General features: G+C 38.9%; 1 protein-coding gene across 26 annotated transcripts in view; it reads right to left on the bottom strand.

Moving 5' to 3' along the window:
- nrxn1a (neurexin 1a) overlaps positions 1–24,598 on the bottom strand; it is a 245,015-nt gene that overhangs the window by 32,596 nt on the left and 187,821 nt on the right. For 19 of the 26 annotated variants that reach the window (XM_068724314.1, XM_068724330.1, XM_068724363.1 and 16 more), the window contains 3 exons: positions 11,341–11,512; positions 4,609–4,698; positions 2,888–3,207 (listed from right to left, as the gene is read on the bottom strand). In XM_068724314.1, coding sequence (XP_068580415.1) covers positions 2,888–3,207; positions 4,609–4,698; positions 11,341–11,512 — 582 coding nt within the window. The remainder of the gene's footprint in view (positions 1–2,887; positions 3,208–4,608; positions 4,699–11,340; positions 11,513–24,598) is intronic. The other 7 variants (XM_068724438.1, XM_068724456.1, XM_068724463.1 and 4 more) reach the window with 1 other exon arrangement.

Genomic DNA, 24,598 nt, shown 5'->3' with positions numbered 1-24,598 from the left:
CATACATTTTTTTTGGGGGGGGGACTGTAGCCAGAGGATATCTGGCTCCCTAGCTGCTAAATGTTCACCAGCTAGTTGCAGTCGCTAATTGTTGTTTTAAACTGGGCAGGCAGCGTCTGTGGGTTTCTCACTGTGAGTGAACATTACATTGCACAAAGCCATTCCATCTCCACTGGGGCCGGCCGTACTAAAAATGTACGTGTTCCAGTAATGTAAGGCTCTCAGGATATAAAATAATTCACTGAACAGCATTCCCATCCGAGTGGAGACTGAACAGCTGGACAACGATTAAAATGCGGACTTTTCAAGGTAAGAGAACAGTGATTGCACCATCTCTTTTTACAGAGGCCAGACACAATGTAGAGACACAAGTAGTGTCCTGAAACAGTAATGTCCTACCGCGAGTGGTCTCCATGGGAAGGTCGTCAAGTTGAATCAAACTGATTCACGTTTCTGCATGCCTCATTCATCTCTCCGCCTACATCACATAGCAACTCTTTAATCCAATGACCTTTCTTTCTGTATGAATGCATTAGATAACATCTAAACCAACACAGTTAGCCTTGACTAATCTCTTTTTTCCAAGCCTTTATATGCCACTTTAAAGGTGAGCTTGCAACATAACTTGACACCGTCTCTAAATTAATTTTGCCAAAAAAAAAAATCGTTATATAATTTAACTATCAGAATCTGCTTAGCATAAGAGCACAATGTTAGATATCCACACATATGATCATATCTAAAGCATGAAATATGTTGTGTGTATATCTCTGTAATACACTGCTTTTCTAAATTATCATGGTCATTTATATCACTTTATTTCTCTCCAGATGAAAATGCCTGAAAAAGGAGGGCAACCATCTCATCAAGCATGTTCCTTTCTGCCAATCTTATGGCTCCTTGGTATCAATTTATAACACCACATGGCGCTGGAATCTAATTATAGTCTATTGTTTGATATTTTGCCCGCATTACATGCTCCTGCAATGGTTCAGGAACCATGCTGAGTCTGAGAGAAAACCATTCCACTAGATCAATATTTATGATAGTATTATTCAGCATGTGCAGACCCTTACACAAATGGTTAAAATTGTGTGTGAGAGAGAGAGAGAGAGAGAGAGAGAGAGAGAGAGAGAGAGAGAGAGAGAGAGAGAGAGAGAGAGGTGAATTATCTGAGGTAGTTTGTGATTTCATAATATGAGCTGGAGCTTGAACAGTCTGCTAAATTCAGAGAAAAAGTTGACATTTTCTTTTACTTTGAATAGAGTTGATATAAAGAGCTCTATATAAAAGCTTAAGCCTGACTTCAAAGATAAATCAACATTCAAGGCACATTTTATGCTTTCATTCTATTCTGAAGCAACAATGTGAAAATAAATATTTAAATTAGATTACTTCTGAACAATGAAACACGGCACTGCAACATTTCTCATAATATTCTTGAAGTAGCCATATGCATTAACTGTTGTCATAAGAAACGTTGTACATATGGTGAAAAGGGAATCAAAATCTAATTATTTTTATAGTGCATATGTTATTTCAATATGAAGTGAAACCCACCCCCTCCTCGAGATGCTATTATCTTCCTTTACCCAATCTGATTAATCCAAAATGATTTTCAGCATTCTTTGTAAGAGCTGATTACTCCCCGATTAGACTTATTTCAGCGTACGACTATGCTTGATTTAAGCTACTACGTATGCTTTCCCTTCATCTGACTCACTGAATATTTGAAATTCTGACACACATTTTAACTTTGTATGTGTTCTCCCTGCATGTATAACTCTCAGTATCTTCATGGGTTCCAATACATATTACTTGCTTCCTATCAAGGCTTACTTGATAGACTTGACTTCATATGATATAAAATGCCCATTATGTTAAACAAGTGTTTATCAGTTTTGAATGCCATCATGGATTAGCTTTTGGCCCCATACATATTAAAGCATATTTCTTATCAATGAGGTTGCTTTTTGATTTGTGTGTACAGGCTGGAATTTTCATGTGGGCCATGAAGCTTCTGTTTTTGTTTTGTACCAACGACACATGAATCAATCCTACATTCTGACTTTCCTCTTTGTTGAGATAGAAAACAGTCTTTTTTCTTCACCTCTGCTCGCTGCTCAGGTATCCCTGGATTGCAATGAAGTTCTGTCAGTTCTGTTGTTTTTTTGCAAGCTAATCCCCAATGCAATGATGCAAGTAAATAAAGAAAACTGTTAAATTCCTATTTACATTTTGAGAACCTCGAGGATACACTATGATTGATTCTTGTAGGCAAAAAGACATATAATTATTTTATTTATTTTTTTACAGTGTTTTATGTTCTTGGAAAAGACTGTGCGAGTAAGGTCAGGTTGCAATTTTATTTGATAGGACATGTTTTGTGTTGCATTGTTTACTCTGATTACATATACATTGTGACATGTGAGAAGTAATATGCTGCTGCAGATGCTGCACCACTCATGCAGGACAGATAAAGATGATGGAGGACCGAGAGATGATAGTTATCATTCTAATACACACGCACACGCACACACGCACACACACACACACACACACACACACACACACACACACACACACACACACACACACACACACACACAGCTGATTGCACGGGGAGAAACGCTCAACAGTGTGCCTGTGGCGCTGCTCCCAATGGTGGAACAACACACTTACTTTCCTTCAGCTTTTAGGTCACAGGACTCAATGAGAAGACAGGCATGACACAATTAAGTAAAGCAAACGCTCCACTATATAACAGCACAATGATGAACTCTATTCAAATAATCCAGAATGTGCTTAATATCATGCTGTGCATTGTGAGTATTTCAAAATGGATCAAGTTGAGACCATAATGACATGAGTTTAAAGATGATCTTACCTGCTGAGGCTCTCGTGGTGTAGTCTGTTTGACTCGCCTGCTGGACGCCGTGGTGGTGGTTATCTCCATGATGGACGTGGACGTCTCTGAGCGATTGGCCGTGGTGCTCGACTGCGGTGTGATAGAGGAGGGCGAGTCCCCCACAAGCCGCACGCTGCCCTGGATCCTAATGTTGGGATCTCCCTCTGCGGCCATGTTGAACACCTTCAAGCCATTATAGTAGAGGCCCGAAAGTTGGCCCTGAAAGGATCGACTTCGGTCTCTCTCCCAGCCCCCAATCTGTATAGTGGTTTGGCTGTTGAAGATTGTAAGCTGCCGCCCTGTGGGAAAACAATGTTACATATATACAAGAATGTCGGACTGTGTACTCAGCCACTTTTACTCAACAGGAAAAAAAAAAAAGACAGAAAGACAGATTATTTGCCCAGTGGCTAATGAGACCAATAAATTGCGGGTTGTAGAGGCAAACCCTGGTAATTTATTGCAGAAATAATGATGAAATGCCTGTGATAAGATAAACAAACACACATGTAAAATAAAAACACAGGATTTAGAAAGTCAATGCAGCTTTGCTAAAAGGGCAGTCTAACCTAAAATAACAAGAAAAAAAGGATTAAGCAGAAGTAGTAATGTTATGGCAAAGCAATAAAATTAACAACACTTAAAAATATAACATATTCTTCAAAGTAATATAAAAGGACAATTTGTTTGCAGGAAATTGCATGGGAATTAAGACAAATATATAAAACATTTGCCTAAAAAAAGCTACAAAGCATATGTTTCATTATGCTTTGCCTGTTATCTTGCAATTGTCCTTCTAATTTTAAGATTAACAAACTTGGTACACAGCTAGCTGGAAAAAACCCCATCATCATCTAAAATGGCTACAGGCTCTGAGAATTGGACTTTCAATCTCACAGAAAGCCGGAAACACTTCAGGAAATTTGGATCTATTCATCCTTTTAGCAAAAGCAACCAAGGGAAAATAAACATAGAGCAGATATGGTTGGGCTCATGGAAAATAAAAATATTTTATGACAGCACCTTCATAACGCAAAACAGAAGACAAACAAACAAAACATAAAAATGATAGGGCTTATTTCACATCTAAAGTGAAAAATATGAATAAGGTATTGAACTATAAAAAACAAAGCATGCACTCAATTTGTTTTATATTACAGTTCCTTGATCTAATGCCCTATACATATTTACAATGTCTGTTAAAGGGACTCAGAATTCTGATGCCAATTCATATTGCTCTCTATTTATCACTGCTAACAGTTTAATCAGAACAGATCAAATGACACCAAGTACTGTACTGTACATGTTTCCAAAAGTGTTTCAAATAACACTTGGCAACTTATAAATGACTAAACAAGAACGTTTAAATTTATCATTTAGATGTTTACAGCAAAATTCTACAGTAATTTATAGACATTTTAACAATGCTGATATTACTTCATTAAGTGGATTTAAATTCTTATTTACAGTCCCTTTAACCTTAAGTTGACAATAAACACGTATTAAAACAGCTGACATCTATAAAATAAATACATTATTATGAAAAGTATGAAACACTACAAACTAAATTTAACTGTCCAAATCCTTTTATTTTAAGTTTTACTGAACATTTATTTTTTAAGGTTTATTATTTACAAAATATTGCTACAACTTGGTTATGATCAAATTATTTTATTTGAAATTTTAATCAGTGATTTTACCTTTGTCGAGTAGCCATTCGTCAACTACTCGACCAAGTCGGTATGGGATTCGCTGTCTAGCAATCGCCAGGCGTTCGTTATCATTGTTGCCTTTAAAGTTTAAAGAGACATTTCAGTGGTTACAATCTGTAGGGTCAAAGGTTAAATGGTCATACTTAATGCTGGAGCTATACAACTGCACAACGTTTTTATATTTAAAAAGTTTTGTATATTTAAAAAAACAATATTTACTAAAACATTATTTAAACAAACTTCACTCATTTTATTTTATTTTAGCCAACAAATTAGGCCTATATTAATTGAAAATAAGTGGACTAGCACGCAAATGTTTCATCTAAATTAATAGACCTATGTTATCAACCAACCCAAATCACAAATTTATACATTTCCATTACAAAATCTTTACTCAAATATTTCCATCCCCTTTGTCTTTCCCCTCAATATCTTTTTAACTGTTTTTTAAAATAAATAATTACATCATTTAAATTTATTGTTGAATCAACCGTTTATGGTTTAAAGGACAATTTAACTTTAACATATTACAAATGCCCACCCCATTTATAAATAGCCTAATTGACAAGAAATATTGACCTAATTGCAATACAAGAATAAACACGGTATACATTCACAGCATCTGGTCAGAGAAAAGTCAGAAGACAATGTCAAAGTACGCACATACATTGTAAAATCTTCAATAAAACAGCTTTGACAAACGCTACGAGTGATAAGGAAGGAAGTCTAAATATTGCACATTGATGACATCGGAGTTAATGGAAAAGTAGTTTTCCAAAAGTATTCAGAAAATAAGCCAAAAAAAGTGTGTCAGAAAGAGCAGCTACAGAAAAACTCAAGATTGAAGGAGCACTTCGGCATTAATGAGGGCAAACTCTGCATCACCCCTTTGTCAAGGCCAATAACCTCTCCAGAACAGAAGACTTTCAGCAAAGTGGCACTGTCTCGGAGAGCTTTTCCCCTGGCATTGTCTGCAGAGATTGAATTCAGTCAGCTCCATTCTTCCGGCAGATTGACAATGTTTGTCCCATCAACTATATTAATTCAGTTCTGGCAGATAAAAGATCCGGTAGCTAACAATGATTCGGTGGAGAATAGCTTTGAAGGGGAAAGAGTGGCAGAGACATGAAGGAAAGGAGGTAACTTTGTAACAGATGCACACAGTTGGCCTGATGAAAGGTCTTAGAGGAAAGAAGACGCATAAAAAGACATTTTTTAATCGCATCAGCTTGAATTACTGTAGGGGATCAGCTACCAGAAAAGGGTTTAGAGCTCGTCTATACAGCTCATGGAATTTGGCTGCAGTTGATTGTGCCCGGTTGGAGCACAAAGGCTTGAGAAGGAGATTTAGTGGAACACTTCTCCCTCAACATTGATTTAGACAGATGCATTCTGCATTACGAGAAAGCCACACAGGGACACTGTGTATATTATTTGATGTGGATCTCTGAATTTTATTTAGAGAGCCACACTTCTGAAACAATGTCCAGTTATCTGATGTGATGCTGCACATTCGGGACACGTTCTGAGTGTACCTATTTTTCATATATCCATACTTTTCCCTCCCCATTAAATTGAGCAACTTCATGCTAAACAGAGTGCAACCCAAACTCAGCCTTTAAACCTGCACACGGATGTCATCTTCAACATAAATTGGTTAAAAGTTTTCAAAATAAATCTAAATGTACTCTTATTCTGTATTCTGACATGGCAAGGTCGGTGACATTCTATATCTTTGAAGTTGTCAACAATCCATGAAAAGAATAAAACCAACAATGTGTTAGTCCACTCCGACTACTCGAGCCGAGTCCCAAGATGTAAATCTTTAAGAACAGGATACAAATATGTACAATACTTATAGATTTCCTCACAAAGTTGGGCACTATAGTTTTTAGCAAATGCCACTCAAACATGAAACAACGGTGCATTTGTTGGTGAACTATTTTCAGCTGCAGATTAATTCAAGCTTGGTGCTCTAGTGAGCATTTACAGCAGCGGAACAGTGTCTGTGGGATTGACTAAAATAAGTAAAATAAACTACAGTGCCCAGGTTCATGGTAATGAGAGAACATGTCACCCAGTGCACGATGCATCTTATTGATGTGTTTTTAATAGTTTTTCGACAAAAATTGAGCTCCGTGGCCCAGAGGTGTAAATCATAACAGGCTGTAGATACACAGGCAATACTTGTAGGACCAATTCATTGCTGTTTTTGGTCATTTCATGGGATTTGTTAACAATAAGAACAATTTAGCATATCACCAGAAACAAAAACAAAGCTTCTGATGTTGAACAGTATTGTAATAACTAAGAATTACTGAATACTATATTAAATTCATTCTTCAGCTAGAAAACCACCATGCTTCCTTCAGCTACGTGGATGTGAAGCACACCAGCCTCCAGTTGCTTCCAGCTTATGTAATGTCTACTATTCTGCCTGCTGTATTATCACACACTGTATTTCCCTGATGCAAGGCTCCTGGAGCTCTGCACCACCTAATTCTCTGAAGCACTGTGCATGATGGAAATATTTCATATAAACAAATTCTGAAACAGACAAGTAGGCGCGCACACACACAGCTGCACTTCCTTATATTTTGAACTTGTTAAATTAATGAGTAATCCATTAATCGCTGTTGTCATGGAGTATTCATGGTTTTTGCTAATTCCTTCCACCTCCATTTGTCAGTCATGGGGTGTTAGTTATGTCACCTCTCTGTTTCCGACTACTGTGACACTTTATCTGAGGAGAGGTCAGCAACAAACTGGGCTCTGGAGAACAGTTAGCCTACAGCTGCTGGGAGGACGGTGAGGACACATGAGTTTAGACTGAAAGAGAGCAACACTCATTTCACTCATTGGCTTTTTCTCTGATTAAGTCATTATACATTTATGTGTATTTCATTATACACATGCTTGCTTTGTTCCCTGACAGCCACAATGTATAAACATGTTCATCCTTTTGTATTTCACTATGTCACTACAAGCTGCTATGAAATACTATCTCAGACGGGCAGGTGCACACACACATACAGTAAACACACACTTATCCTCACACAAAGCGTGCCGCTGTGCCAAAATCCTCTAGTTTTGTGCAAAAACATGCTCCATTTTCATAGACAGTAGCGCTTTATCCGCTTGGCTCTGCCCCCCTGTGGAACACTAAGTCTATCGCTAAGTCTATCCTTATTCTGAGGTTAATTAAGTGTGGATATAATCAAGGTCTGATCGTGTATTGATCCTCACTATGGGACACCAGAGTGTTAAACAATGCTATCCCCTGGGCTTCGATGCAGCAGCAGAGCCCATTCATCCTGCCTGCGAGCGGAGCCTGTGACTGCTGCTGAGCGGTGATTTGGTTTGGTATGGGACAGCCTGGCTTATCTTCTCCGCCAGACAGCAGCGATTCAGCTGATCCGTCCCAACTGACCCGCTTTGCCCTCACTCACTTGTTTTCTTTTTTGTTAATAAAGTGGTCAGATAAGGTGGGAGCTTTATCTCATTACAAGCTCTTGGACACTCGCAACATTAAATGAACAAATATGCAAATGATTCCTCTGTTCATGGAGTCGGGAGGATTAAAGAAGGAGGAACCTACACAAATCTCACTTTAATTTTTATTAGTCTGTTCCCTTTTTTTTTTCTCCTTACTCTGGCTGTGGCAGCCATTGCACCATTTTTAAGCATGCTAAGTGACGACTGCTTGCACAATAGGCTGAATAGGCTGATGGATAAAATACAGAAGAAACCCGAGCAGATAGGATGGAGCTCTGACGGATAAAGCTTACCCTCCTCCCCTCATATCCCACAAATCAGACTCCACACTGCAAGGTGGAAAAACAGGACAGAGGGTGAGATCAACAGAGGGGGCAGGGCTGGACAGATAGGGGTAAAAAGGACAGAAGAAAATAGGGAACTGAGCTGAGGGGAGTGGAGGGAGAGACAGAGAGCTCTGTAAGTGCACCATGCTCTGATAACAGTAAAAGAATAAGGCCAGGGACTTCTCCATTATCTTTGTGTGCAGCGAGTGTTCATTGGGTGCTCCGATAGGATACTGCGCCGTACCCTGCGGGCCTGGCAGCGCCATTGTGATGGTATTACTTCCATGGCCAAGACTTGGGAGAAGGGGCTGTTTTTTTGTTGCTGCCCCGCCTTTTGTGTGCAGTACAAAATGAAAGCGGGGCAAGAATAAAGGAAAGAGAACCAAACTACAACAAATAGAGGGCTAGTTATACGTCTGCGTGTGCGTTTAGCAGTTTTAGATCCTAGTAATTGTGCTAAAGACTTTTAATGGCCCATAAGTATGCAGCTGTACAACACTTTTTAATGAGATTACGAGGGCAGCAATATAGGCCCTGGTGAAGCAATTATTTCCTTGCTTTGAGAATGATCGCTCCCTCTCATATAATCTCCTGCTCTCACTGTCATTCTCACTCTCCAGCCATCAATTTTATCTTTGCTGTCTACTCTTATTATAATCACTGTTGTTCTGTGAGTGGCCTAAGAGTGACTGGGAGCTGCTATTATGAGTGCGTTAGAGGCATACATGGATACTAATCAAACTACAGGCGAGCTGAGAGAATAATGGCTTTGTGTGCTGGGGGTGAGGGGAGGAACTGCGCAGTAATTGTGATTGGATGTAATTAGTCTGCTACGAGCCTAATAAGGTAGCTGGACTTGGCATTGTCACTGATGCATGATTGCAAGGGATGAGATTGGTCATTTCTCCCCTGCAGCATTTATAACTCAGCACTTATAAGAGGAATTAATTATCTAGATTTCTAAATTTCACAATACATTGACCAAGAATTCAAAATACAGAGATTTCTGTTCCCTTACAATATGATCACCACCAAGATAAGATATACTGCGTGATGTTTTCAATTACCAGGCATTAAATAGTCCAATAAATTAACTTTAAAAGCTTCTGGATGTAAGTGATCTTGAATGATAGTGTCTTACCAAGTGGTTCATTTTCTATTGAGCTGAAGCTGACTCCATCATATCTCTCTGAATAATTAAAACCTTTAATAAGAGACACTTATGTATCCCATCAACTTCAGTGTTGAACCTACGTGTAATAAAAAAAAAAAATTTAAAAAAGTTGTTTTCGACAACTTCATCTAGTTTATGAGCAGCACTTCTGCATGTATCATAGGCATCTTGGGGACTGAGGGTGTTTGTTGTTTGAAGATTGAGATCTTAGCATCGAGGCATTTAACCCTGCTGTGCATTCTGTCATGTCCACAACATGTCAAAAGCCATTAGCTTCTTTTTCCACCTGAGGCAAGCAGCAAAGATTGAGTCCCAGTCATAAAACCATCTTTCATTTGGATGAATGCACTGGTCATAGCTAAAAAGGTCACCAAACATTATGCAAAAGGGTAGAGACAGGTTGAATTTGTCTTCTGTTTGTCCTGCTGCCCAGTCATTTTATGCATGCTCACAATCTAACAAATTTGGATTTGGGGGTGCAGTTGTTACTCTTGTTGAGTAAGCATTACTATGCAGTCATATAATAGTCACACTCCTTCAATACTCGGTAGGTTTTGTCAAAGCCTTTCAGCAGTTAAAACATGTACAATTTCAACAACACAAGCAGTGGCATTTAAATTCATTTTGAAAGCCATCATACTATCATCTTGACATTCTACAGAAACAAACCAGTGTTGCTGAGTTGTTTTCCATTTCCAACAGTAGATTACCTCATTGTTCCCCAAACAAATATAATGACATAGCTTGCATGTTCCCCAATATGAATCTCCACTTTCCAGAGACACAGTTTAATCTATATACGTTACCAGTTTCCCCTACACTATAAAAGAAAAAGCCAGTGTAAGTATTTCAGTCATAACAGCTGGAACTTAGAACATATGTTCTGCTTTCAATTAAATTACTGAATACTCATTACATGGGTCAGTAATAAGGGAATTCATCTTGAATTGTCATGTAAACTGTGTTTATGTAAAGTGCTACATGGATTAATATGATTATTATTATAAGTCATTAGTAATGACAGAGAAAACCAATGCAACTTCATTGTTGTCTATGTGTAATTGTGGTGTATGCTGTGAAAATGATAAACATGTAAGTGCATTTTTCAAGGTTAAATGTAACTGATCATCTGCCATCTAATTCTGAGTAAGCAACAGTTTAATTAAGGCATTCCTTTAGTTTTAGTATGTTATTAAAGGTTTGTCCACCCCGTTGCCTTAATTCAATCACTCTTCTGTATTGGCAGAGAAATAAATATTGAACTGGCACACGATTACTTGCCACAGTAAAAGTGGTAATTTGTCTGGAAATAGTTTATTGATTTGCCGTTCTGTGAGCATAAACTGTAGGTGGATTGTTTATTTATATGGGGAATATAATGCAGACATGTAGACAGGGTGGGTGGTTGCCCTTTTACACAGTTTATATTTTAGACTATGGTAGAGCTTAAGTGCAATCCATTTACACAGACCTGGGTTGTTTTTAACAGCATTGATTAATGTAAAGCGATTAACATCAGAGATGAGAAAAAAACTCAACAACACTTGTATTATTCGTAACAACTGCTGGAAACAGAAACAAATAAAGAGCAATTAAAGCACATGCCAAGTCAACATAAACACATCCTAACAGACAAAGCATTACTAGTTGACTTGATAATCTCTTGGTCATATTATCGCGTTTTAGCAGTGGCAGATGTAATTAAAGGCAGAGTGGGTGACTTACCTGTAGGGTAGCGCTCAATGACTGGCAGGTCATCCACCTGCAGAGTGGCATTACCCCCACTCCTCGTAAACTTCACTATATGGTACTTTCCGTCATTTACAAACTTTGACGTCTCCTCAATATTAATGTCATCTGTTCCGACATTAAATACAACAGCAATGTTTCCTTTTTCCTGAAAAGAGAAGAACACAGAAAAGAAAAAGCTTTTAGTGAGAATAAACATGCAAAGTGTTGCTAAGGGACTATTTGTAAATTATTATGCATTTTTTTTAGCTTAAGGGAGGGTCATCTAAATTTTTTGGGACAGTGGAGGAGGCTCAAAAGTGTTTAATGTTATTTATTCATCACGCCATTAGTCACGATCCTTCAGTGGGTGCAACCTTCACTTTATTCGCATCTTAACAAAGCAGAAGGACCATAAAGTAAAATGTGTCCAAAAATGGTCATGTTTCATATTAAGTCACAGTGACAGTTCTTGGTTCAAAAATAAAGAACGGCTGGAATATTTTGTAAACAGGACGCAAATACATCCACACCCATCTATAATATATTGAGTTATTATTTCTAAACGGAAAACATTTATTTTAGATACACCTTGTTTTGCTTCTGGTAATGACGAAATATTAATTTCAATTTTAAGTAATTCTGGGAAGAGGACAAAGGGCAATGGTAACTTATTGCAGTATAACTACATTGATTACTTAATGGAATAACCATGATTAAATTATACAAACTTTTTTAATAAAGTCAGTTTGTACACAGCATTTATTGTGCATTAGCTGGACTGTACTTATTAAAGTGGGCGGTCCATCTTACTGAAAGGAGCCATATGGTTATTGCTTTTTAGCCTGGAGCCCATTGTAAATATATAATGCTTGTCCCATCACAAGGGAAGGGTCCAGAGGAGGACCAGGGTTGGCACCGACACTTACCAGATTTTAGACATACTGTAAAAGGCATTTTGTTTTTCTCAAATAACAAAACAAAAGGCCATTTTAATCAGAGAAGCCTTTAGTGTGCACATTTGGAAACATGGAAGGGAGGGAATTTTACATGATGTCATTGGTGTAGCTCTTTTCTCTATGTGGTGTTGCTATAGTCTTATGGTGTTCACATCTGTCACCCCCTAGAGTAACATATACAGTAACATATGTTCTCCCTGAGGAATGTTTCTTATCACTTTCTTTTTTGCTGTGTTAGATCCTAATCCAAGTGTATATAAAACATGTTGGGATTACAACCGGGCAGATTACTGTATGGATTATACCCCCCCCCCAAAAAAAAACCCAACAACAACAACTTAACAGCATGGCTTACTGTGCATTTTGTCCTTTATTGTTTTTATGACATCAGTTCAATAAATTAAATAGTTAGTGGCTAAGAGTATCCCCTCGAGCTTCAGTGCTTGATGTACCTGTTCTGGCCTTCTGTCTGATGCTGCCATCTGGTTCTTTAAAAGTGCAATTTTTTTTTTAACATTTTTGTTTCAGCCAGTCATCCATCACACGGACACACACACACAGACAAGCACAATCTTCTGTGTCTCCCTTACAAAATAATGTAGACACACCTTTATCAATTTAAAAACCCCAATGTAGCTTCAAAGCTTGCAGAAATTATATCACTGAATCGGAGCAGTTTGTGTGAGACGGAATCATTAAACTGCAGTGAATCCTGACTTCATTACGCAGAGAGTAACATTAAGAGAATGTCTCACAGGAAGTTTGAACCCAGCTTAGCCTCAGTCTCCTCAGGCCCACATGCTATGGGTATCTACTCTAATAAGCTCCTTTAACAGTATATGATCGCCGACCCTGAATCTCACTGCTTAATGCAGTTAAGATGTTGGTGCAGCCTCTCTCTCTGCTTATGAGCTGCAGTGAAAGGAGCATCTGGTTGGAGGCTCAACCTACTGGAGCAGCGCAGCACTCTGCATGTCATTATCCAGTCAGCACAGCCAATACTACACTACATCTACATCTCTCTCTCCGACTCTCCCATATGCACAGTCAGACTCTTTTTTTAAGCCTCACACACACGCATGCATGCATGCACGCACGCACGCATGCACGCACATGCACACAGACACACACAGACACACACAGACACACACACACACACACACACACACACAAAGAGCCCGGTTCTCTTAAAGTGCAGAATGAGTCGAGCATGTCTCAAGAGCCACAAGCTAAAGTGCAATTAAAACCATTTGTAATGTGTCACACCACGTTACCAAAACTAGGACAATTGTATGCTTTGCAATGTAATTTCAACAGATTATATAATCTGATGCATTAAAGCTACAGCACTAACACAATTTACTGACTCCTCGGGGGCATAAACACCAATCAACTAAAAATGAAAAGCAGATGGCTACAGTGCTCATGTCAGGTTTTCACAATTGAATGGGCGAGCGGATGATCTGCAGACACTGGTTTTGTAGTAAAACCTTGTGTTGGCTGCAATCAGGTTAAAGATTTACCCTCTTCTCTTGAAGCCCTTCAGCAAGATCCAGCAGGTCCTCAGCAAGACTAACTGCAGCAAGAGGCAGCAGATACCATGAGCCCCTGCCATCATCTGACCTCACACCAAGGCTGATTTTCACACAAAAAATACTATATTTGAAGTACTTGACTATACAGTAAGATTTAACCTGAGACTAGAATCTGCGATTCCAAAGGGCAACTTTCTTTCAAGGACTACCACACACTGAACACATTAATTTAGAACTTTTTAGTACCATTGCTCTTAGAAAAAAAGAGAAGAAGAGACAGAAAAAAGGTTTAGTGAAGGGACCAACCCAATTAAAATCCTGCTTTTAATAGCCTCCTTCAATTGACTTTTAATGTTCCCCATGGTCTCGTTAATAAATTTACTGCATTTAGTCACAAACTGCCAACTCGAATTTCCATAGCATAAAAAAAGCCTTCTTCACAATCTTGAAAGAGATGAAGAGGTAGATGAAAGAGGGTAAAAGACAAAGGACATAAAGCCAACCATCATATTTAGGGAGTCAGATATCAGATGAAAGATAAGAGCTAAATCTTCAGGCTGAGAAAATACACAGCTACATTTTGACATGCTTAGAGCCCATGTTTCTCACATATTGATGTGATTAACTTTGACTGTTATTGCCTCTGCCCTCTGAAATAGGGCTGGCATTTGCTTTAAACATCAATATTATTTTTTTGGAAATAATAATCCTATACATTTTAGCATTTCCTGAAACTCGATCTACTTAGACAAGTAGTTTCTCACGGAGAGGAGCGTAATCCTGGAGCTCTAATTGGATGCGGCTTATGTCAGTGTGTGATTGATAGCTGCTTACATGAACCCGATTCCAGTGCACCCTGTACAATTTTAGGGCTGCTAACTCGGTAAGGACTGCTCCCCACAGGGCTGCCCCCCTGGGAACATACTGTACGGTGCGAATATACCGCACCCGAAGAACTCAGCCCTGCCTGACACGCCGCACGCTGCCTTGATTAATTGCTCATCAAGCTGCAATAGAGTTTAATTAACTGATGAAGTTGATCCACCATTCTCCTCTAATCTGCTCTTTTTTTTTAATGCTTCTCATCCTTGCAGCTGGAGGGTGGAGTAGCTGCCGCAATACTCAGGGTGTCAGTTTCTCGTTAAAACTCCCCATCTGCACTCATTATACAACCATAGAGATACTTGTTTTACTAGCTATAAAGCCGCAAAACAGCCTCTGCAGACCAAGTGTTTCATTTTTTTTCTGTAATTATTAGTAGCACTGAGTAGCATCGTTTTTTTCCTTTAATCATGTCAACAAAACCATGTCTGAACAAACATGTGTTAAATGCTTAAAGTCACTCAATAGAATTCCCTTGATGGTGTTTTAGGCTGTAAAATATCGATAAAACTTACTTAGAGCCTTTTATTATTTACAGCGTTCCTATAAATAATAAATCAAACATTTTGTATTTATGTTTTTGTTAAAATGATATGGTATGTTGTTCACAACCTGCTGGAGGCTAAAACAAACCAAGTGCAAAACAGTTGCACAGCGAATTGAATGATCCACACGTTTGGAATGGTTTACTGGAGCGAGCATATTTCCCCTGCCCACGATAAGACAACGTAAAAAAAAAAAGAAAAAAAAGAAAGTGAGTGAGAAGTGGTATTAGAGATGGTGTCGGACCTCCTCTCCAATCTTTGGGAAAATGAACACCGCGGTGTAGGCTGTAATGTTTTGGTTGTTTACGAGTCATTCATGTTGACAACCATTGTGCACCCGTCACATTTCATATTTCACCCGTACGACGCCACGGGACTGCAACACATCTCCCTCTGGTGAATGTCTGTGAGGGGTCTGCTGGCAGGTGGGAGAGCACCTCCATCATCCATTCAGTGTGTATTCAGTGCTATGTGTGGGTGTCTCTGTGTGTGCGTGTTGAGGGGATACTGCGCTCTCGCTGCAGAAGCTAAATGTCTTAATGTAGCTGGGGCAAGCAGACTCTACTGTTCACCTTATCTTTTAATTACCTCTGACAGTCTTCTGCTTCTTTTTTTTTTTTTTTTTTTTTTTTTAGAAAAGCTTAGTTAATGAAATTACAGAAGTAATGGAATAATCAGAAGAATGATTTTTTTCACCCTGACAGCACGTAATCCATAAACTGTACATAGTGCAGTAACTCATCTTCAACCTGCAATTACGGGTTCACAAACATGTGTTTATGCAGTCACTCAGACATACTTCTTTAGAGTGTAGAAATGTCATAACAAACCTTAAGGCCGTATAAAAGCAGTTCTATGGGGTTGCAGAAAATGAAAGTTCAGCGTCGTACCGCCATATGATACATTAACTCCCTATTATTCCTTACAACTTAATGATGTTATGGACTGTGACAAAACTAGTATAGCTCTATGGGAAACCAGTGGGGCCTATATTCAATTTTATTTCAAACATCTATAGTAGTAAAATCCTAAAAAATCCCTATTACAAAATACAAATCACACACACAGAACAGCCTTATAGTACTTACATATATTGTGTCACAAAATAAAACTTGCTCTCACAAAGGACAAATACAAACTTTCCCTGGCATTGCCAAGTCTAAACAATAAAACGTGCAGCTTTTGGAAGAGTCTTTCATACCAAACAACTATATTCTTCTCTACCTGTTCCTATCTGCACATACAGTACACTTGTGCAGACACTTTCTTATCACTGTCTGACATTTAGGTGCTAACAAGTTGAAGAACACTGTTCAATCTTAGCAAACACATTAACATCTCAATATTGCATGAACTCTCTATTTGTACCCATAGGTGAACAACAAGCCCTTAAACAGAGAGACCTTGGAATCAAATGGGTACACAAAATTGATTTACAAGCATGTGGTGAATACTGTATACCTTCCAACATCTTTATCATACATCTAATCATCTGTAAAATAGTGGCCAAGGCCGTTTACTCTTAGAGCTTCCCATTTGAAGCAGCATTCAGGATATTCATTTATATTCTCTTTACATCAAATCATCATTGCATTACTCTGCTCTGCTTGGTATTAAATCTGACGTCAAAGTCAGAACCTAGCTGGGAACATATTATCATTGTGGTGAAGGAATATAAGCAAATCACCTGCACACATAAAATAGGGCTGTGCAAAAATATCGATATAGCTTACTATTGCGATCATTTTTTAAACGATAGTGTATCGATATGTCCGCAACTACAAACGATACATTAAAAAAAATCTGGTTTAAAAGGATTTAAAATATGCACTTTATTTTCATAAAGGTTTTTATGGCAAGGGCATTTCAGCTCAGTGTTCTCTGCTGAGTGACTATGTGAAATGCAAATACCGCTGAGTTATTACTATGTGATATATCTCAATATATAGTATTGCGACAAGGGTATCGCAACACGAATTGTATCATGAGGTGCTTGCCCTCAATAAAATGATTCATTGGGAGATTACTAAAACTAAAGGCATGTTTTCAAGGACTTAACTGACAGGACACGTTTATGTATCTCTTACTTCTTGTCTTTATAAACTGTGAGAACGCTTGGACACAACTCTTAGAAATGGATCTCCATGGATTCTGAGCTGCACGTTAGTCAACTTTTAAAATGTGTTCTAAAATGTGAAACAAAGTTGTTTGACTTCATTTCACTATTGCCTTGGAGCGTTTCCATTGTGGTGAGGTATAAGTGAGTTTGCTGGGAGCTCAGCTTATTTCAAAATCAAGTCCGTCGGCTAAAGTGCCTAATTATCTGTGAAGTTGGCTTGAAATTGTTTCCATTGCTAGGAGACTCTATCAAGTAGCTTTCTTCAGTAGAGCTTCATCATCTTGAGTTAATAAATCATCAAGTCAGCCGCAGCGGCTGTTTGACGGAGGGCGCCAAGAGAATCACTTCTATTGTGCCGTAATAAGGGAAATAATCCAAAAACATTCATTTATGCTTATGTGGAATCAGCACCTTCTGTGTAAGACGTTGCAACAAAACATACAGAACCTCTGAGTGTTTTTACACAGGGGGAATAATTGCATTACAAATAAAAATGTTGTACTCATTAGTGGTGCAGTAGCACTTGAGTTCAGAAGTTCACATTCAGTCTGAAGTGTCCTTAATGGGAGCTGGACAGTGGCACTTTTGAAAAGGCGTCATTTTTTTTTCTCTCCCTTGAAATGACATTGTTCTGTCTGTCTGAAGTCTTTCTCTTGCTCTGTCTATGACACATTCCATCAAGGGAGGTCAACAGATATCTAAAAATTCGTTCTCTCTCGCTCAAAGAAATCAATTCAGGTTTCAGGTGATTCCACTGTCTGTCCACTTGTGACAGCTGGCCCGCAGTCGGGGTGAGTTGACCTTCATCTCTGTCCTCTCTGCCAGGACTTCCTGCGTCCCCCTGAGCATACTCAGTGTACAGCTCACTTCATCTGTACGATTCATCCAGCGCGGCTCTCTGGCTAAATAAGATCAAATATACACAAGTGTGCATTTGGGGAGAACGGGGATAGTGCAACCACCTTAGTTAGAAATGGAAAAAAGCTCAGGTAGAGCTGGGGACATATGCCTGAAGGCAGGGGACATATGCTATGACGGACCCTTTCTCCTCAGGACGAGACTCCCAGACATTCAACATGATAAGGATACACATCATGACAAGCATTTTGTCGTGTCGACTCAGATCATCTCTAGTTCAGGAGAACAAAAACAGATGAGTAAGTCCTGCATGTCAAAATGAATACTCCAAATCATAAACAGTGCTTTTAAGAAAAGGTGCTATTATTTTGATGGTTTTCACCGAGCTAGGTTTCTTGTTATAATGAGATCATTTCTCATTAAAAGACAATCCCTTCTTGTTCTACCGAGATCTGTTCCACTGGGTTTTCTCACTGTGGGAGCTCCTCGTGTAATTATGTGACAGGTTTGCTAATCTCGTAAAAGGTGTCACACGCATTTCACCCCAGTGATGCAGAATTACAATCTTAACGTAGTTCAGATAAATGATGTCTCATTTCCATAATCATGGCATTGTCTTTTCAATTTACAAGCGTGTAATTATTTGGGTGACTGATATAACAATGAGTTCATAACACAGAAAATGTGTCATCTTGAGTGGCATAAAAGATTCATCTATGGATTTGCGGTCATACATTTCACAAATATGAGCATTATAGAGCGTAACAGAGTCCAACCAATTTTCTTGGAGAGTAGACATTCATTCTGACATTTAAACTCTCAAAACGGTTCTCAGTTTTCTCATAGCTCCACTTTTGGCTGAGTTTGAGATAAAAACCCGGCTGGAACTAATGCAACCAGCACAGCTCGAGTATTTCCTTATAACACATCAGTCATAGTGGTAGAATAAAATAAATGGACTCTGAGTATGAAATAAGAACTTTACATCTGTAATCAATTTCACCTGTGTGCTCTCTCTTATACTGTGAACTCTGTATGTATGAAAGTATGAAAGTATGTATGTAAGTATACACACACAAAAGTTAAAGCGTATTGGTTTGGTAAAACGAAAGAATTGGCTAAACAGAAAAAAAATACACCACCTTCACAGCAAAGCTTCCAAGTAGACCTGAAACAACACACACTCCACAACACTTTGAGTAACTCCATCTACAAAAGTAGCAAGTTTACCAAGTCTTGCATTCCTTATGTTCCCCATATACTCCATTTCTACCTTTGCAACTAATATAGCCACTTTTTCCTTGAAGAGGAAGAAGAAGTTTCTTTGAATCGAGAGTGAAATAAAAATAACGTGAATACTGTGACCTGCGAATCAACACCACAGCCCCCATACTGTAGATCTATGCTCCATATAGGCACTTCAGAATAGGACTACCATGGTGTTGGATTTAGAGCAGTGGATGTCTTCCAACAATCTTGGACACCACCATTAACTGGTAAAGCGACGCTATATTACATTTGGCACCAAGAGATAGAAACTCCTGCCTGTTATATTAGAGCCTCTTGTTTTTAGGAGAGTACATCAGAAATAGCCTTAAAAAGCAATAACAGCTTAGATTGAGACATGAACATCACATTTCATCATATTTGTATGAAATGCAATAAATGATACTTGTAAAAAATGTGCAGGTCCAGTTTAGTTTTTGAGCCTCATAACAGTTTGTACAAATAGAAATTCCCAATAATTGTTTGTGCTGTAAAATATATTCAGAAATGATTTAGTTGCTATTCATTGAGTTAATTGTCTGTAAACAACAATCTATTGTTGCAACAAACAGAAGGATTAGTAATACAGGTTGGATGCTTTTAAGGTTGTTGCCATAGTGAGGGGACGGTAGAAATAAAGTTACAGCAACGGTCATAAGCATAGCACTCACAAGAGAAACATATGGTTAGTGTTATCTTGCATACTGAATATCTACCGTCCATAAATGTGTATTGCCAATGGCTGTCAATTAACTGGGTTAAAGGGTGCCTCTTTTCTTTAGGAGAACCCTGGAGTACTTGCTTCTAATACCACTGAACTGGTAAACTGCCAAGCTTTAAAATTGCCACCATCAATCAAGAGGTTTTAAAGGATGCAACAAGCAATTTCATGGATGACTTTTCAACTTCTCCAACATTATTCCCCATCAGCCCCATGTATTATTGTGCCATTTCATTCCTTTATCAGCCCGGTTTCTCTTTGATTCCAACGTCACAGACAAAAAGAGTCCCTCAGTGCCTTCTGACTTATTCATGTCCGCTGACTTCCCTGTCTTTTAATGTTAACTTAGCTCAAACTGATTTTCCTATTCCCACTCTGAAGCAAGTTCATCTCAGAAGAGGAGTGCTTTAAAATATCTGGAACAAGAGGTGTTAAGTTATGACAAGGACTAGGCTTTACTTAAACCTCAGAGGAATGAACCTCGCCCTAGATTTTTCAGGTAATGGAGAACTATGGTTGCTTTCATAATATTTAAAAAAAATGGAATTCAACACCATTGTAGCTGCTCTCAGGCCCCATTTTCATTTTGAACAATGCCTGGCAGATGGAAGGCTTCAGTGAATGTGGGGCAGCTGAGAGGGAGAAAAAAAATTGAGAAGATACAGTCGATGTATTTGTGACTGTTCGCTGTAAAGGATACTCAGCTTGCAGGCAAACGGGTGAGGTGAGACCTAATCATTTTACCACAATCAATCAGAGCTGAGCACATGAATGGATGTGATATGAATTCTTAGTAGGAGAGCTGAAAGTGCATCTTTGAAAGAAAATTCATTGCAAAAAAAAAAGTAAAAGAAGGACAACGTTTAAATAGGAAAACAAGTATTGTAATATTGATTCTTAGTTACAGAACAAAATCAAACCAATCCATACTTTTGACTACAACTGTCTCCCATGTATACTATTTGGCTACAATAAAAATAATGTAACAGCGGTAGTCGGCTGTCCTACTTCACACTAAGAAACAAAGAAGAGATTTGCTGTACCGAAAAGAAAACACATTCAAATTATCAGGAGGGATAGGCGTGAAAAGTGTGATTTCTGCGGTATATGTGATTTTAATGAATGCTGTTTTTCTCAGACATTCCTCAAATGCCTGTCTGCTCCTAGCCATATCTTTACAAAACACAAGGGAGCCTGATACTTGCACAAAGCACCCGAAAGAGATGGGATAGGATCATTGTTTTTATCCCCAGGTCCAGCAGCTCTTTTTCAGTGAAACTGACCCAGTATCTTATGGATGCTTTCATATACTGCAGAAGATTCTGAGGCGACAATACGGCTACCTTACTAGAACCAGGTGTATTAGAGAGTATATTGAGTTTTAGTTTTTGCCATATTTGTGTACTGACATTAAATTTATGTTGAGGCTGTTGAGTACATAGCTGAGGGATCACTAAAGGCAGCAATGTTTTTCTCAGTTAGAGCACACGAATTGATGACTTTCTGCAGTTGGCCAATCACAGACAGCCGCTGAACCTCAGTGGGGACATATTATGGTCATTCTCAGGTTCATACTTGTATTTTGGGTTTATACCAGAACATGTTTATATGAAAAACATTTTTCTTCTCATATACCTGAGTTCACCTTTTGTCTGAGACGCTCTGTTTTAGTGCCCGTCTCTTTAGCACAGTCTGCTCTGACTTGCAAGAAAAATATGGTGCATCTTTGCAAAGGTAGTTTTCAAGCCGTGGGTGGAGATAGTCAGATGGGGGGGGGGGGGGGGGGGGGGGGGGGGGGGGGGGGGGGGTTATATTATAATCGCCCTGCATGTAACAGATGAAGGGGAACCAAATCTGAATGGCTTGTTAAATCACATGTTTTCTGATCTAGGCAGCACAAAAAACAGACTGGGTTGTCATATTTCACAGTTTGTGGGTTGGTAGGAAAACGTTTTTTCATAATATGTCCTATTTAACAAGCTTTTATTCTTGTCGATGTATCTGGTATAGGCTGGACAATAGGTTTCAACAGAAAAAAGACTAACATACATGCACAGTAAAGTTAAGAGGACCGATATCTGAAAATGGGACAAAATTAGCATTAAAATGTTTTTATTTTTAACTTTTAATATATATAGATCTGGGGATTACAACAAAATAAGTAGAATACACAATTCACAAGCAGAGTGAACAGCCATCAACACCTGCCAGCTTCCTCTGCACACAAGTTTTTAAAATGCATCTCTCTCCTCTGTCCTGTGGCAGGCTGACATTATGGTGTCGAAGAAAATGCCTGTTAGGGCCACAGAGCAAGGTGACAAGTCTAGCCAGGAGCCGTCATTACGAGCCAATTGAGTCAGTCATGAACCCAAATACATTTTCATAAAATGGCAGAAGCAGTGCTTTTCTTTTTATTTCCATTCACCAAATTAACACACTCAGACTGCAATAATCAGCATCGACATAAATTGATCTCAATCACCTCAATCAACAATGATATGCCACAACTGTCAATACGTTCTTTTCTAAAGATTCAAGGAGGCAAAAAAAGGCCTCATCCAACCCACTCAATTCCAGGATTGTGTCCAATTATTCTCACTTGTCATTTATTGTGGGTGCAGTAAGGAACACCTAATATATGACGTGGGGTGAAAATTTTGAGATGGAAACGCTGACAGTGGTGAAGACAGCCCTTCTGGAAGGTGACGACAGGTAGACACCATGTGACAGATATTTGGATGCTCTGCGGAGCTGACCAGGCACTTTCATCTGAGTTCATCGAGACTTGTTTCTTCCCCCTTTGCCTCCTATGTTCAGATGCTACAACATGTCGTACATAGGGGTTTAGCTGGGGATAGAAGTGAACAGTACAGCACAGACAAGAAGCTTTCAAATGGATCTACACCTTTGTAAACTGCAGTTTCTGTGTGTTTGTGGGTCTGCTAAATTATATGTAGCTATGATCGATTCATGCAGCATACAATGGTAGCTACTGGTGACAACACAATGGCGCTGAATGGCTAACTCGCTCCCCTGAGATGTGGCTGTTTGAGCCACCGCCTCATTCGTCTTCACAGAGTCCATGTTGGCTATTTGATATTCGTCAATTGATTATCATTCGTGGGACTGAACTTTGTAACTCAGCACCGTGTAGCGATTGAATGGTCAACTAAACAGGTATTGACACATTTTAAAAGTTGCATAATGAGGAAGCCAATTACATTTGCCCTAACGAGACAAAATTGATTAAGGCAGGCTCTTGGATTGCATCAACAACAAATTGATGGAAGAAAAGTGTGTGATCCTCAGGGTGCAGTCGTTTATTTTTTAGATTATTTAGCACCATCTAATGAGACAATGTCATGTAACCAGTGGCTTTGTTTGCATAACAATGTCTTTTTTCCCCATTCTGTAATTGATTTTCTCATATTTTGAACCAAATAGCCAACTCCAAACTGGACTGTCACGGCTCAGCCAGAAGGTATAATCAAACAGAATAACACTGGTTGACGGCTGTTGGCAGACTCCTCAAGTTTTGTTATCAGTGTTTTTTCTTTATCAATTTACAACTGTCCTACAACTTCTAGTCTCACTGCATTTGGTAGACTGTTTTTCTGGACTGTGGTCGATGGTTTTCTGGGCTGCCGGTTATGGCACATAAAGGAGCTGCTCCTGCTGGTGGTGAAATTAGAACAGGGCAGTCAGGTATTACTACAGTACACCTTAAAACCTGTCAGACAGAAAGCCTAGCACGTTTGATGAGGCCTCTCCAGAAGTTGGGGCCAGGATATGGAAGAAAAGTAATTTGCCGATACCCTTTCCCCCCACAGTTAACCTAATTTCTCCATGCAGGGCAATTTCTCCAACCTGTCCAGAGATAGGGAACACAGCTCAGCCTGCTGAGAGTACAGGCTTGGTTTGACTCCCCTCTGGGCCTGCTGATAGCTCCAACCACAAAGCACCACCCAGTGTTGATAATAACTACTGAAGCCTTATTGATGTAAGCAAACTATCCAGACCTCTGTAACCTTTAGAATAAATCCCCTAGAGCTCCATGTCAGTTGGTTACAGAGTATATAGACATGTAGTATAAACATCTCCTAAAATATAATGGTTAGATAGTTACATAGTACTAATATTGTGGTCAGTAATTACAGTGTCTAGTAAAATCACCACATCTCTTTTCTATTCAGAGAGTGGGCTTGATCCATACAATTTTCATCTCCATTTCAACATGAATATGTAAACTGCTACTATTTTTCTGGTAAAACAGGATCCGTGGGGGCCAAGGCAATGTGATGAAGACTTGTGTCAGGCCAAGTGAGCTGGAACTGATGGTGCACATAATTAATGGTCTGAAATAGACTGAG

Source organism: Cebidichthys violaceus, unplaced genomic scaffold, assembly GCF_023349555.1.
Source record: "Cebidichthys violaceus isolate CVI_PGR_0920_01 unplaced genomic scaffold, fCebVio1.0.p SCAF_10, whole genome shotgun sequence".
NCBI lineage: Eukaryota > Metazoa > Chordata > Actinopteri > Perciformes > Stichaeidae > Cebidichthys > Cebidichthys violaceus.
This window is presented reverse-complemented; position numbering and strand designations above follow the sequence as displayed.